Below are 15665 nucleotides of genomic sequence, written 5' to 3'. Positions count from 1 at the left end.
CACCTTTATTTATTAATTAATATGTTCATTTATGTAATGCAAAACAGACCAACATATATACCGTCTGGACTACAGATGTTGACTAGTATTTGTCCTTTGTTCTACTGGAAAGTAGAACATTAAGATTAATTCATCTCTGACATACACAGTACTACCTCTGAATTCTTATCTCTTCTTTTAAATAATATTGTAGGAGTCAATTCATGTTCCTGATCCTGTCATTTCAATAGCAATGAAGCCTTCTAACAAGGTAGGTTTGACTTAATGTTCAGTATATCACAATAAAAACTTGAGCTCCTTTTTATCTGTCTACACAATGCACAGTATCTTTTGATAACCAGCAGTCTTATGGTCTTCTGTTTCCTCTTTTGGTATTGAAATCTCCTTTTAAATTTATCGGTCTATTAGTAGAAATTACTCCCCAGTATATTTGAAGAAATTGATAGTATTAAGGCCTTCACGAGACTGTGCATTGTAACTCCTTAGGTAGCGTTGGCTCCAGAGTGGGAAGTGACTTCGTAGATTTAGGTCGCAAAGGGATGGTAAAGGGGAAGCAGGTGCGTTTGTCCGAAGTTGGGGGAAAGCCCACTGTAAAGGACACTAGAATATTGCAGAGATTGACTGCCTCATGAATCATAATACATCCCCAGACTTGTGATAGTTAAGTCAGTGTCTGATTATAACATGGAAAGCCTACAAACTGTTTTTTTCACTTTCAGATGTGACAGTTTTATGATTGGATTTGATGTCATTTAGCTTTTTACAAAGCCAAAATTGCTTGAATAGGTTCTGCATTCATATTGCTTGCCACTGGAATTAGTCATGAACTTGAACCATAACTTGTTTAGTTCTTAAGTTGCCTTGACATTCGTAACAATCACCTTCATATGGTATATTGAAATTAACTCATTCATGCATTAGCTGAACATTCTGACCTCTTGTCACCTGGAAACTATCATTTACAGAACATGCTCTGATTTATTGTCTTGTGGATACATTAACAGCTGCTACTTCATCTATTTTGAGGAATTTGAGATTTTCCAGACCCTTCTCATTATAGAAAAGAGAATGTTGAGATGGCAAGAAACAGTAAATGACTCCATCTCAGAAATCTGAGGAGAGACGAACCGTCCGTCTTGCCACACAGATGCCACAGTTTGTTCCAAGTGCTTTGCTAAATTGTTTGCTTTTCCCCTCAGAATATGCAGGGCTATAAGTTAAAGATACTATGTTTCTTCACTCCTAAATGCAGCGTTTAGGGAAGGCATTTAAGTGTTGATAATCCTCAGTAACGCAGGGAAATCAAATGCATCAATATCCAAAAGAGTTTTTGGTGTCTCAGGGTTGTCTGCCTCCTGGAGTAAATTAATTTAAATCAAATAATGAAGTCATTGCATAAAGCCAAGACTCTCAATAGTGGGGGCAGGGATGATCTAGTAAGTTGAGGGTACCTGGCTAGCGCAGGGAAAAGGGAAAAGACTTTGGAGATAGACTAACCCAGTATTCAGTCCCAGCTTTGCCCTGCACTAGCTGTGTGGCCTTGAGCAAGTCACTTAACTTCTCTGTGCCTTGTTTCCTCACCTGAAAAATGTGGATAATTCTGTCTTGCAGCATTATGGTTAGAATCAGATAACATATACAAAACACATAGCACAGCTCCAGCCACAGGTGATAGCTGTTAATACTGGTGATTTGGGGCATGTTAGTTTCCTTTTGCTGCTGTAAGAAATTGCCACAAACTCAGTGGCTTAAAACAGCACAAATGTATTATTTTACAATTGTGTAGGTCAGAAATCTGACATGGATCTTAATGGGCTAAAATCAAGACATTGGCAGGGCTATGTTGTTTTCTGGAGGCTCTAGAGGACAGTTTATTTCCTTGCTTCCTTAGATTGTTGGCAGAATTCAGCTCCTTGTGGTTATAGGACTTGGGTCCCCATTTCCTTGCTCACTGTCAGCTGAGGGCCGTTCTGGCTTCTAGAAGCTGCCCCCCTTCCCAGGTTTGTGGCCCCTTCCTCTTCAGTGCCAGCAGCAGTAAAGTAAATCCCTCTCGTGCTTCAGATAGCTCCTGCCTCTTCTTCCCTCTCCCATCTCTCTGACCTACCCTTCTGCATTCCTCTTCCATTTTTTAAAGGCCCATGTGATTACATTAGGCCCACCCAGATTATTCATGATCATCTCCCCCAGCTTGAAGTCTGCAACCTCAGTCACTTCTGCAGAGTCCCCTTTGCCATGTGAAGTTCACAAGTTTAGGGGGATATGGACATATCCTTAGAGGGCCGTTATTCTGCTGACCACGTATGGAATTAGGTCTAAGAAGAATAGAGGTGCATCGCAACACACCCGCGCAGATTGCTTTGAAGGGGAGCCGTCTCAGTGTGGCATTTGCCCTACTGTTGGTCTGAACTGTCCTCCTGAATCTACAGTAGAGTCTTGGTAAACATGCTGATTCCTTTGATTATGTATAGGACTTCTGAAATATAACACAGGAAAACAGATTCTACTTTCTGCAATGATGGGCAGTTTTCCACAAATGGACAGTTTTTATCAATATAATAGGAAAGGGCATAGAGTTAAGTCTTGGACTCTTGATTTTTCTCTTGGTAGAGAAAGAAAATTCTGTGAGCTGGCTATTCCCTGCTCTCTTGGCTGTGTGGTATCCAAGCTCACATATTAAAGCATGTGTCCTAGGAACTAGATGGTGGATTATTTTTAATTCTTAACTGCTTATGTATTTGATTGCATCCAGTAAAGTTTGGTCAACAATCCCATTGCTTATCATGCTTAGTAAAATGTGTACTGGCTTTCTTTTTTTAAAGAATGATCTGAAAAAATTTTCAAAAGGTATTGGCAGGTTTACAAGAGAAGATCCCACATTTAAAGTCCACTTTGACACGGAAAGCAAAGAGACAGTTGTATCTGGAATGGGAGAATTACACCTGGAAATCTATGCTCAGGTATTAAATAACAAGGAAGTTAATTTAAATTCACTTTATTTATGTCTGTATTTCGTTAAGAGTGAAAGTCAGTAATTCTCAGTCTCACAGTCATAATAACAACAGTGCTTCGCCAAGCTTCACTGTGGTTTGCATCCAGATATGGTGTACTCCTTCCTCTTCTACATGTTACAAATTATTTTGATCTCTAAATCTTTCTATTTGTAAAACATTGCAGACTTCTAGAATCAAGGCTCAGGAGATTTGCAGTAAGACCATCCATCCATCCCCAGGTCATGGTTAGTTGGGTCATGGATATCCTGGCCCCAGCCCCAGGGAGACAACCTGCTGAGAAAGTTGTCCCACCAGTACGCGCTCTCCAGGCCACTTCTTGTCTGTTTTCTTCCCAAGTCAGCACTTGAAGACCGTTATTATATGGATAAAAGAGTGGCTAGATGGGGCCTGTACTTCCCTAGGAAAGGTGTTGTGTTTCTATGAATGAAAACGAAAGATATGTGACTTAGAGTAAAAATTCTGGTTGTGATCATATCTTTGAAGTTGAGATAGAAGAAAATTCTGACAACAGATTCAGATGCTATATAGTGAAATTGCAGTAAGATGGAACAAAGGTGAAGTTTTAGTGGATGGATTACTTGGAGGTAAGTGTAAATTAATCAGTACAAATTAGAATTCATTTATACAAAATCTGTAAAAGCAGGTTGTATTGTTTAACATCATGTATCCTTGTAAGATACTTAAATGATTTAAAACATCATTTGCTTATCTATTTAAATGAATGCTTCTAAAGTAGTTAAGATTCTTAGAGTTTTTCTTTTTTATTTTTTTAATTTAAATATACCAAAACATTATCTTCCCTGCTCTTTTTAGAGGATGGAAAGAGAATATGGCTGTCCTTGTATCACAGGAAAACCAAAAGTTGCTTTCAGGGAGACCATTACTGCCCCTGTCCCGTAAGTATGCAACACGAACATCCTATGAGGCGAGAACTGAAGCTTTTTATTATGGGATATACATAGCACTGTTACTGTTATTAAGACGCTTGCACCTCTTGGCACTTTATTATAGAAGCTGTATAGTACTGTAATCAAGACATTTGTACTAAGCAACACTTTGGGATTTGTTTGGCCCCTTAAGCTAGATATCAGTGAAGACTGACATACACATCGTTAATAAGCATGTTTACACTTCCTCCAGGGTTAGGGTCTTCATTTATTCCAGTTGTGCTTCCTTAGGCAGACGGCTGCTGTGTTTTACTTTAGTACCATACTGTGGATGCCAGAGAACTTGCATTTGCCAGGGAATAATCTCCTGGAAGCAAAGGAAACTAATGCTATGATAAAATTCAGAAAACAGAGTTGGGCTTACATTTTATTCGAGACAAAACAGTCCTCATAAAGAATAAAGGAAAACAAGTTAAACTGCTACAAGTATGATATACTTCAACCTGGTGCCTATTTGAATTTACACGAATTCTGATTTAAAGTCAAAATTAATAAGGCATACTGTGGCTACAAAACTAGTCTCAATTTTCAAATGAAGGCACATGATACTTCACCTGAGATGGAATGTCATGAAGTAGAATGGTATAGTGTAACTCAATGAAGTCATCATTTCTTTGCTATAATAAAAAATAAAAACCTGCTGTTTAAAACTTAATATCATTGGCAAAAATACTTTAATTTTAAAAATCAGGTTCATTAGTAGATGATTATAATACTTCCACTTAAGTAAAAATAAAATTTGAATGTCATAATTTATTTAGCCTGACAGAAAAACTGTTGTCTTATAAATAAGTTTTCTTTCAAACTACATTTTAAAATCATGAGTTGTCATTTGTTACTCTAAAAATCATTTACCCTTTCTGTTTGGGGTTCTTGTTTTTTGGGGTTTTTTTTGAGGAAGATTAGCCCTGAGCTAACTACTGCCAATCCTCCTCTTTTTGCTGAGGAAGACTGGCCCTGAGCTGACATCCGTGCCCATCTTCCTCTACTTTATATGAGGGACACCCGCCACAGCATGGTTTTTGCCAAGTGGTGCCATGTCCGCACCTGGCATCCGAACTGGCGAACCGCCGAACCGCCGGCCACTGAGAAGCGGAACATGCGCACTTAACCACTGCGCCACCCCGCCGGCCCCGCTCTTTGGGTTTCTAAGTTGTGGTAGCTATTTAAGAGCATTACAGTCTGTAGTTCGTCATTTAAGATTCCTTAATGTTTCGATTGTTCACAGAAGCATCATTTAAGGGATAAACTACTGAAATGAGTGTTTACATTAAAGGAAACCAATTTTGTAATAGAAATTCTTTTAAAAAAAATGAAAATAGTAAAATGTAATGAATGCGGTTATCTGACTTTGTCATTAAAGCTTTGATCTGTGCTGCTTCTTGCTTTGGGAATATAAAGTATTTATACCACTAGCTCCACAGAAATATTGCATCCACATAGTTTAAAACCAAGATTATCAAAGGCTGGCCCCGTGGCCGAGTGGTTAAGTTCGTCCGCTTTTCTTTGGTGGCCCGGGCTTTTGCCGGTTCAGATCCTGGGTGGGGACATGGCACTGCTCATCAGGCTATGCTGAGGTGGCGTCCCACATGCCACAACTAGCAGGACCCACAATTAAAATATACAACTATGTACTGGGGAGATTTGGGGAGAAAAAGCAGGGAAAAAAGAAGATTGGCGACAGTTGTTAGCTCAAGTGCCAATTTAAAAAAAAAAAACACAATCATCAGAGATCTGCTCTCCTTACACAGGCTCTTTAAGGCTTATAATGGACGTATCAAAACCAGCCCGAGACTCCCAGGGGCAGCACAAGCTCCTGCGGCTTCTTTGGTTAACAGTGATTATAAATGTGACCCCAGGGTCAAATACTATTCTCTCCTTACAGCATCTTGAAGTAATCCTTTCTTTGAATATATCAACAAAGACTGTCTTTTAAAGATAAGGTAAAAATCAGTAAGGTTCCTTACATGTTGGATCTTAATAGGTAAAGATACATAAGATACATAGCCTGAAGCAGTGGTTAAACCCTTCTCCTGAGATTTTCCTTAATGCTTTCATGAAACTACTAGCACTGTCTTGTGCATATTTTGCATAAAAACGTGGCTTGAAATTCATAATTATGATTGTATAGGCTCTGGTACCTGGACCACTTACTCAGTTATTTGAGGCTGTAGTACCCCTATGGGAATCTTGTAACCAAGGTTGATGTCTTCAAAAACACATTAGAGAAAGGCTGTTTCTTAAAGTGCCACTGTAATATTCATGTTGGGTATTTGGTGTCACACTCTGAGTTGTAAGTGACTGTCCTGCCTCAAGTGCCCATAGGGATCTAATAAGTGGTCGAAAAAGCCTGCAGAGAAGGTGCTCCAGCTGCCTGGAGTTTGTCAGCAACGAGCTGACACCGGTCTGCTGGAGAGGCCTGTTCTCCCAACGGAGCTCACTACAACTGTTGGTTGTGGTTTCTTTACAGTATTTTCCTTGTTTTCCATTAGATACTACTGGTTGACATAGTTTTTTCTTTTTAACCTCTTAATAAAGATAAAATCAAAGAATTTATTTTTATTTCTTTAAGGTCCAGAAAGAGGCAGTTCAGAATAGTTATACCAGACGTAAATATTGTAAATTATTTCCAATAATTGCTTGGAAATTATGACTAAATAGATTATAAAAGAAAATTACATATAGCAAGCTTCACAAATCCATGCCAATATTTTTGTTCTGGCTGAGCCGTAGGGAAAAAATGCAGCCATGTGTCACAGCAGCTCTGGCACCACCAGCTCTCGGTGGAGGAGCGAAGCAGACATGGTCTCAGTATTGCGTGGCTGCAGTAATTTGACCAAACTTGGGTTGCCAAGGGAAATAATCTATATTAGGCTGAGCACAAAAACTGAATGCCGAATTATCTCTGACTCCAGACTTCACGCTCTTGAAACTGCAGCTTCACGTTCTCTAGCCGTCATTATAACTGACCTCTCTTTGAAAATACTAGGTCTTGAATACAAAGTAACTAAAGGGGCGCTATTTATCCAATCATGAATTATAACACTTTCAGTAAATATTAGCCCTGTTAATAGTGTATTTTATAGAAATTACTTACCACTTGCTTGACAGTTTGAATTTTTACCATTTTATACCATGTGTTTTCAGTAGAATTCTGCCATATTATATAACCACAGGCAACCCAGGCTAAATGTCGAACTGGCTTCATTTCTGGAGATACGTTTCCAAAATTGTCTAGTGAAGGAAACATTTTTATGGTAAATGGAATTATTTTATACATACAGTATTAACCTCTTAAAAAAACCTAAATTCTAAATCTTGTCATAGTTTCCTTGAAATGTGTGCAGAAAATAATTAAGCTATGGATCTATAAAGTTCCAAGGCCTTTTTTTGTTTAATTAGATTGGTAATGAATATTTTTGCAAAAGCCAGTATATTTCCAACATTATGTTAACATAAATTTTGAGCATAGATAATTGATATTGATCTTAAAGTTGAAAAAATATTTTTCCATGGCATATTTATGTACCTGGAATATTTTGTGCTTCTAGTGGTTCCTCCATGGACTTGAGTCTTTGATAAAATGTGTTATCTTCTTCATCTGGGTTCTTTCCGATTTCTCCTTCAAATGTGAAGTTGACTTCTGGTGCAGAATGTTGTCCCGTTGGAGGGTAAAGTACTTCTGCTGTGCAGTCCACTGTAACTTGCTGTGTGAAACATTTTGCAGATGATCTTTACGTGCAGATGGCCATCCATTACTAATTATTGTTCTTTGAGATAGAACGTTTAAGGCATTGGCCCGCTATTGGTGTTTCAGACCTGACTTCGGAGTAACATTCCAGAGGTATCTAATGGGGATGGCCTAATACTTTTCTTAGAGGTATCTAAAAGAGATTGCTTATTTTACAACTTAGAAGGCCTCATAATCCTCTAAATTCATCCTAAAACTTTGAATATATTTCAGAATTAATGGGGCATCCATCTGCAAGGCCGGATTTGAGTCTGACTTTGCATGCCAACCCCAGACGGGTTACTTTTTAAGTCTTTCCGTCACTCTTCGTCTCTGCTCCTGAAATAACACAAATCCTCTCAAGCTCAGATACAGCAGTCTGTGCCTAGATGTAAATGAGAAGATTGTAGCATTGGTTCTGCGTGGTAAAGACGAGTGTCTAGCAGCTCAAGTGCCTTTTAATGAATCTCCTTATGTTGGCCTATATCTCTTCTGAATTATGCTCAACAAAAGGGCAAGCTTTTTTTAATTACAAGATGGTTATGGTACGAATTGCAGTTCCTTTTAACTTTGTTTCATTAATAGTTTGATAGGTGTGTAATTTTTAAACATTTCCCTGCTCCATTACTGAAAGATTCTTATCTGAACACGGTGCTATTAGTTGGCCATTCTAATACTCATAAATATCTAAAGCACTTGCTTTTTTTAAGTAAAAGAAACCAAAAACAGAATGAGAAAGGCAGACAAAAAAAGTGATGAGAGTAATATTAGGCATGAGTTCAGACTGCCCGATAAGTATGTAACATTTTTAAAGGGAATTTATTTGAACTGAAGTATATAGAGTCTGTTTTCTAAATAGCTCAATAGAAATACTTCATGTATCTCAGAATATACAAAAAGAGTAAAAACTGACCCTTGTATGATATCGTTTATTTCGAGGCAGGGATTTCACAACAGCTTTAAAAAAAACCCCAAATTCTATGATTCGATCAGCAAAGGTACTCTGGAAGATTTAGAATCAAATTTTATTTAATAATAAAGGAGGTTCACTTACTTTTTGGATAATTTCTTCCACAGAAAATTTAAGGCGATACTTATGTCCTCTTCCCGGAATATCCTAAAATTAAGAAAATGTGGTGAGTTATTATAACAATAACGCAGTTCTTTGCATTGTTAGAAGAACCCATTCTCCTTTGGTTGGGCGGCTGACTGGGAGGGGTAAAATGATTAGAGCCTTAGACCTTGAAAAATGCATTTCACCGTGTATGTAACATCTAAGTTAGCAGGTCCTCTATCAGGTTTATTTTGGATGAGAACAGAAGGGTGGGATAAAAGCATATAGAAACAAAATGGGTTACAATTCACTTTCATTCATCAGAGGACTTCAATCTCTGGGTCTGTGATCCTAACTTCTCTACAGAAGAAATTTTGAAACAGCCTTTAATTCTAAAGACAATAAACAGAATACAGTTTTGTGAAGTTTATCAAACCATTAACTACAAAACAAGTAAAACCAAGCTCTAACTACTCTGGAGCCCACCACAACCACACACCTCATGCATCTTTGCAATCCTGCCGGTGTACTAAAGCACCCGTTCTGTCAATGTGGCTTTCCCAGAATCAATGTGAGCTGAGATTCCAATATTTCGTATTTTCTCGTTGGGAATCACCCCTGATGAACACCATCGCAGACCTTCCAATTAACCTGAAAAGTAAGAGAGATCAATTCAGTGCACTTTTTCTAAGAGAGAGCATGGGTTCAGCGGACATCGTTCCTCCAGAGAAACTCAACGGACACAAAACACCATACGAGACAGCTTGGAAAGGCAAAAGAGGGCACGTCTCCACCGCAACTCCCGAAACCAAAGGGAAGGCTGCAGGGGAGAGCAGAGAAGACACAGCCTGAAAACAAATACATAATCAACCAATCAGAAAAAGCTGCTCGCATTAATTATATAATTAACTAAAAGGGGACAACTACTTTTATCAAATGTTATAGGTTTGAAAGTATACACTAGGGATAATAAAATCAGAAAGATAGATCCTAACAACTACTTTACTAGGAACTAGAGTTTTCATCTTAAGTTCTGCTGTTTCCCCTTCCCCCTTAGTCTCGTTCACAGCTAGCAAGGCCGTCCGAGGACTTCCGTGCTTCACGCGGTGGTACCGACAGCTCTAACGCAACCCACAAAAGGTTTCCAATTCCTTCTACACAAAGTTAACGACTTTTTTTTAAACTTTATTTTACTTGGGGCGGGGCGGGGGGGACAGGGCAGAATCCTGCATTTTATGGAATTAAGACACAATGTAAACCACTGCCCACAGGGCTGCACATCCAAGTGCACTGCGGTCATTTGTGGGCAGAGGGAAGCACAACTTGGAAGCGGCGGGTAAAACTAATGGGAACCCTGGCGCCGGGCGCCTCCAGAGTAAACCCAGGGAAGCCTGCGAGCCGCGCGCGCCAGGCCCGGGCACAGCGGGCCACCGCCCCCCGACGCCAGCCCCCGGGCGCGCCCCGCGGCCGGCACGGACAGGGAGAGGGACCCGGGCCGCTCCGAGGGCCACGCGGCCAGGGGACAGTCCGGGCTCGGCCCCGCTCCCCGGGCACTCTACCTGCCTCCCCTGCCAGCCCAGCGCGGCGGGGACCCGCGGGAGCCCGCGCCCCAGGGCCGCGGCCGTCCCCAGCAGCCTCATGGCCGGCGCAGAACCGGAGCGCAGGGCCCGCGGCTCCGGGATGCTCAGCAACCGGCACCGCGGCGGGAGACCTTCAAAGTCACGCCGGCCAGCAGCGCCTGAAGAGCACTTCCGGGGCGAAGGACGCGAGCGCGGAGGGACGAAGGGAAAGAGGGAGGAGCTCCCGGATCTCAGGGCCGAGCAGCGCCCTCCGCTGCCCGGGCGCCCTCTGCCGACGAGGAAGAGGAGCTGCAGTCGCTTCGCCGAGCTCATCCAGCCTTGCACGCTCCCAGAGCGCTGCAGCCTTTTGGGATGTGGTGCCAACTGTAGCAACCCGGAGAAACGTTTTTTAACAGAATTTAAGTGACAAAAAGAGCAGTTGTCATCTATGCTACCATCACAGATATGAAAAAATACTTATCTACAGGACACGACCTGAAAAGAATGTGGAAAAATGATGACTGAACTATCAATTACAAGTGCTTTTTCTCATCTCGAACGTTCCGTCGTTCTTCGGTGTTAGGCGTTTTAGGGCCAGTTCATATGGAAGACAGCATCCTTGACGATTCCACTTGGAGGCATCGCGAACTTACTATGTCCGAAACGAAGCGTCTGATCTCCCTCCCAGCACCGTCTTCTGCAGTCGTCTTCATCTCATAAACCGCAGCCGGTGCCGCACTCAGTCGCTGTGAGCGCGCCGTCTCCTGGCAGCGCGTGCCTTAACCCCTCGCCGGGGGTCGGGGCCGCGCGCCAGCCCGCCTCTCCCGCCCCGGCCCCCTGCCCCCCGCCCCGCCGGCCGCTCCTGCCCGCGCTTTCCCTCCGTGCAGGCGGCCGCTCAACGGGGTGCTCCAGGCCCGGCTCTTCCGCGCCCGCGAGCTCCTCCCCGTCGCTCTTCTCGTGCGGCTTCGCTCTGCAGAGCGCTTCTCAGACCAGACGTCTCACACACCTGAGCGCTGTCTCCTTTCCCAGTGAGGTCAATGCCGTGAGAACAGTGACTGGGCTGTGGATCGCTGGGTCGCCCTGCGTGGGCTAGGTGCTCAATGATATTTGTGGAATGAACGAGATCGAATAAATAGAAATCAGAGGAAATTACAAGGGACAAGTAAAACCAGAGACTCAGTAATGAATTTCGAATTTACTTTTTGTATATCATCCATATATTAATTTACAAAAAAAGATTAAGCTGCTTTGATGAATAAATCCGTTAACACTGAATATACCATTAAATAAACTTTTTCATTTATAGACTTTCGGAGATTGTCTTAGAAGCCTTTATATGTATTTGTTTAAAATATATAAACACATAATTATGTAAATGGTAATAAAATTTTAAGATATAATTATTTAATAGTACATATAAAACAGTACATCTGTTACACTGAAATTACCACTTTAACAGTTTCCTTGAGGAAAAATTCATACTCATTATCTTCTATGTGTGTATATTTTCATATTTTTCCGTAATTATTATACAAAGTATATCTTATTTTTATTAATCACTTTTAACCAAAGGGATCAACTATTTTCTCCACAGAGGAAACTAAAAGACAAAAAACCAAGAAGTCTCTAGCTAAATTCTTATGTGTACACATTATATGGTACCTCTGTTAAGTTTTACAATGGCAAAATACACATATATGGTATCATCCAAAACATTTGCATATTCTTTTAATCCAGTCACTTTATAAATGTATAAGAATAAAGATACATTGAAATTATCTTTAGTGACCAAAGCTTTGTACCATTTTTCACTTATAAATTACGCAAGTATCCAAGGGCTAATTGCACATTTTCTAAGGTCTTGAGAAGTTACCTGAGGATTTGAATAATTGCAATTTTAGCTAACACATTTGGTCCTTATAATTAATAGAATTACAATTTCATAAGGTCAAAACCCCTTTAAAGGATATCTGTATTACAGCTTTATTTAAACACCATTTTATATTTTGTAACCTTACATAATTGGTGAGTCAGTGATAACTTATTTGACCTATAAGATGAATACAGGAAAGTTAGAAAATTTAAATCATGAGAAGTTCAACCTTAGTTTTATATAAGCTAGAATATTTTATTAGCATTAATTTTAAATAATAAAACCTGGAGAAGACATATAGTTGATTTAAAGAAATATTCATTCATTAGTTTGCCCAAATTCATCCACTTATCGGAAATATTTCATAAACCTTTTTTAAAAATACTTTATAAACCTTATATTCATAATCATTAAATCATATTTAAAAGCTCCTCTTTTATCTTAAAACCTTTCTGCTTATAACCATAATAGCAAAGGCTATTATTTAAATTCGCTCATCCACATTTTACGCAAAAGCAGCACAAATAGTTTATTGGCTTTTTTCTCTTAGCCATTTTGGATATTCATTTGCACCAGATAGTCCTAGATTGCACATATGACAAAATTATTTTTTTCTGAATTCATCTTTAAAAATTTTCAAGTGAGAGGAAAAAGAGAAATAGGAAAAAAGGTGAGCTAGAGCCAGCTTTATACCATTAAAAGATAAATTGAGGCATATTAAAAATTTTGACTTTGAGCAAAAATGGGTTAAAATCTGGCAGCAGCAAATGGGAAGTGGTCAGGAACAGCCCACCAGCGGGAGCCAGGGGAAGACTTTGTAGAGAAGAGGCAGAGGCCAAGCAAGGCGATCACTAGGCGGGCTGCGGCTTCCGCGGGCGCCTTCTTTGGGAAGCCTGGTGGGTGGCTGGGGCCCGAGGGTTTGCGGTCGCAACTCTCAGCCCCGGGGCGCTACAGGCCTAGGCTTTGGTTTGCCTACAGAGGCTGCTAAGGCATTAAAGCCCCTGTCTGATGGGCCTCCTCGGTTACTGAGTTTGATAATACTACCGTGAAAGTACCCCTGGAAAAGGCTGATTGCCTTCCTCTTCACGGAGAAGAGAAAGTTGAAATGTTAGCCACACAGTGAAAAAGCCCTTAAGAATGACATGAAAGGTGAGTGGTCTACCTAAACAAAGTGGTCTCTTTTAGACGAAGAACACAGAGGCTCTCCTCTTGAGGGTTTGTCTGCTGTTTTTCTGTTGGTGTGTTCTTCTAAGGCGCCTCTCCAGTGAAAGTCCTGTTCATTTCAAAGTTCCCCGGAGCGGCCACTACGATTCCGGGCTGCAGCTGCGCCAGCAGGTAGCACAAGTCCGTCCGCTGACAGCCCCATGGAAAGCCGCCTGATGCTCTATCAAACGCAAACCACTCCATGTCTGCCTCGGGCTTTAACCCTAACGTTAGACCGCCTGACTGCTAACCTGAGAAACGTGGGGTTAGAAGGCAACGTGGGTGGACAGAAGGTCTCTCCCCAAGCCGACTTCTCATACACAAAGACTGAGGAAAGTTTTCACCGACAATAGAAGATGGTGGGTGGGCAGGCACAAGATAGGAGATGGGACTTAAAGCCAAATTCACCGGAGGACTCCGAAGTCTGATCAGATTCCCCAAACCCCAGGAGACAATAAGCATGACATCGGGGTCAAAGAGATCATCAGAATGCCGATGCACTGCAAAATCCATGTAATCAGGGACAGGGGGCCTCAAGAGGCCTCAGATATGTACATTACTGCCAAACTGAAGGTCCTAATTCACTGCAGCGAGGGTGTAGGTCAAACCTCAGCAGACTCCAAATTGTCCTAGCTCCGTCAGCCTAAGACCACTGTCTTAGTCCATTCAGGCTGCTGCAACAAAAATACCACAGATCAGCTAGCTTATAAACAGTGGAAATTTATTTCACATAGTTCTGGAGGCTGGGAAGTTGAAGATCAAGGTGCCGGGAAGATTCGGTGTCTGATGAGGGCCCACTCCCTGGTTCATAGGCAGCCAACTTCTCACTGTGTCTCCACATGGCAGAAAGGGCAAGGGAGTCCTCTGGGGTCTCTTTTATAAAGGCACTAATCCTATTTATGAGGGCTTCACCTTGCTGACCTAATCACATCCCAAAGGCCCCACCTCTAACACCATCACTTTGTGACATGCAGGGCACCATCTGATTCCAAGGTGCTCCTGCAACTGCCCTGTGACAGTAAAGGATAATGGAGCCATGAAGGTACAGTAATGAAAACCTCTGATACTGCCAGATACCGGGAAAATCACTAAAGTGGCAAGGAGCCCAAGTATGCAACTTGGCCTTATTATCAAGGTCACATTCACCAAATTGTTAATATCCTTGCATTCCCAAAAGACCCAGGGTTCCAGAAACAACAACAGTCATCCATAAAGAAAAAGTATGTGAACTACAAGGTACAGAGAGCTTTCTTTTTTATATTGGTTGACTTTAGCATTACGGTAAAAATAAATTCTGAAGTCACTTTCAGCATCATGTAGACATAAAGAATTGACATTGAATCTCTATATGTCACCTATTTTATAAGTGGCACCTAGGGAGCACTGTGGCATAAGAAGAAATACATGCTTAATTCAACTTTTATTTGATTTCTATGGTAAACAAACTGGGAGGAAAAAAGTTTCTATGAATTCTCTGCTATATGATGTATAGATGTTATATTGTTCTAAGTACAATTATTTATTAAAGTGTGTTTTCATATTTGAATATAATGATTCAAGATACCATCAGCCTAATGATTTAGGGAAAAGGGGAATCATCACAGTATCTATTGAGATTTGCTCTATCAAGTGAATTTATGCAAAAGTGTTATTTAAAATGTATGCCTTATGACAGCTTCCCAATATGTTATAGTATTTAGTATGCTAAAATATGCATGATTTTATATTCTCATAAACTTCAAACTAACTTTTATAAAAACATCTTTAAGTAATACATGCTCAATTACTTTCCATTATAAAAATGAATAGACACATACACATCTTATTTTAGTGGCAAATTAAAGGCATGAAACACTAATAAAATTAACAGGAGATGATACAGAAAATTAGAAGAGTATGAGCACAATCACATAGTTCTACTTCCAAAGTTACAAAAGGATGACAGTAGCATGAGAGAGTGATAGCAGATTTTCTGTTCTTTTTCTCCTTGATAGAAACATTTTCTTGTTTCTTGTTGGTTTTTTTTGCTGGGAAAGATGCACCAACATCTGCTGCCAATCTCCCTTTTTCTTCTTTTCCTCCCCAAAGCCCCTGTCCATAGTTGTATATCCCAGTTGTAGGTCCTTCTAAGGCCCTCTACGTGAGCTGCTGCCACAGCATGGCTACTGACAGACAAGTGCTGTGGTTCCGTGCCCAGGAACTGAACCTGGGCTGCTATAGCCGAATGCGCCAAACTTTAACCACTAGGCCATCAGGGCTGGCTCAGAAACACTTTCTCAAACAACAAA

The 15665-nt window shown here is 40.8% G+C and overlaps 1 protein-coding gene and 1 pseudogene across 3 annotated transcripts; one reads left to right on the top strand and one right to left on the bottom strand.

Moving 5' to 3' along the window:
- LOC139045281 (elongation factor G, mitochondrial-like) overlaps positions 1–15665 on the top strand; it is a 55764-nt pseudogene that overhangs the window by 24130 nt on the left and 15969 nt on the right.
- On the bottom strand, positions 2977–12086 carry LOC139045284 (latexin). 3 transcript variants are annotated; one of them, XM_070509669.1, is made up of 7 exons: positions 10955–12086; positions 9242–9393; positions 8743–8805; positions 7488–7665; positions 7056–7192; positions 4513–4575; positions 2977–4265 (listed from the first exon to the last, which is right to left on the bottom strand). In XM_070509669.1, the coding sequence occupies exons 2-7, from the start codon at positions 9248–9250 to the stop codon at positions 4167–4169; spliced, it is 549 nt and encodes a 182-aa protein (XP_070365770.1). In that variant the 5' UTR covers positions 9251–9393; positions 10955–12086; the 3' UTR covers positions 2977–4166. The 3 variants fall into 3 exon arrangements, with proteins under 3 accessions (XP_070365770.1, XP_070365768.1, XP_070365771.1); XM_070509667.1 differs by lacking the exon at positions 10955–12086 and adding an exon at positions 10302–10907; XM_070509670.1 differs by lacking the exons at positions 4513–4575; positions 10955–12086 and adding an exon at positions 10302–10918.

This window comes from Equus asinus, chromosome 5 (genome assembly GCF_041296235.1).
Source record: "Equus asinus isolate D_3611 breed Donkey chromosome 5, EquAss-T2T_v2, whole genome shotgun sequence".
Classification (NCBI taxonomy): domain Eukaryota; kingdom Metazoa; phylum Chordata; class Mammalia; order Perissodactyla; family Equidae; genus Equus; species Equus asinus.
The sequence above is the reverse complement of the archived record's forward strand: the minus strand, read 5'-3'. Positions and strand labels throughout refer to the sequence as shown.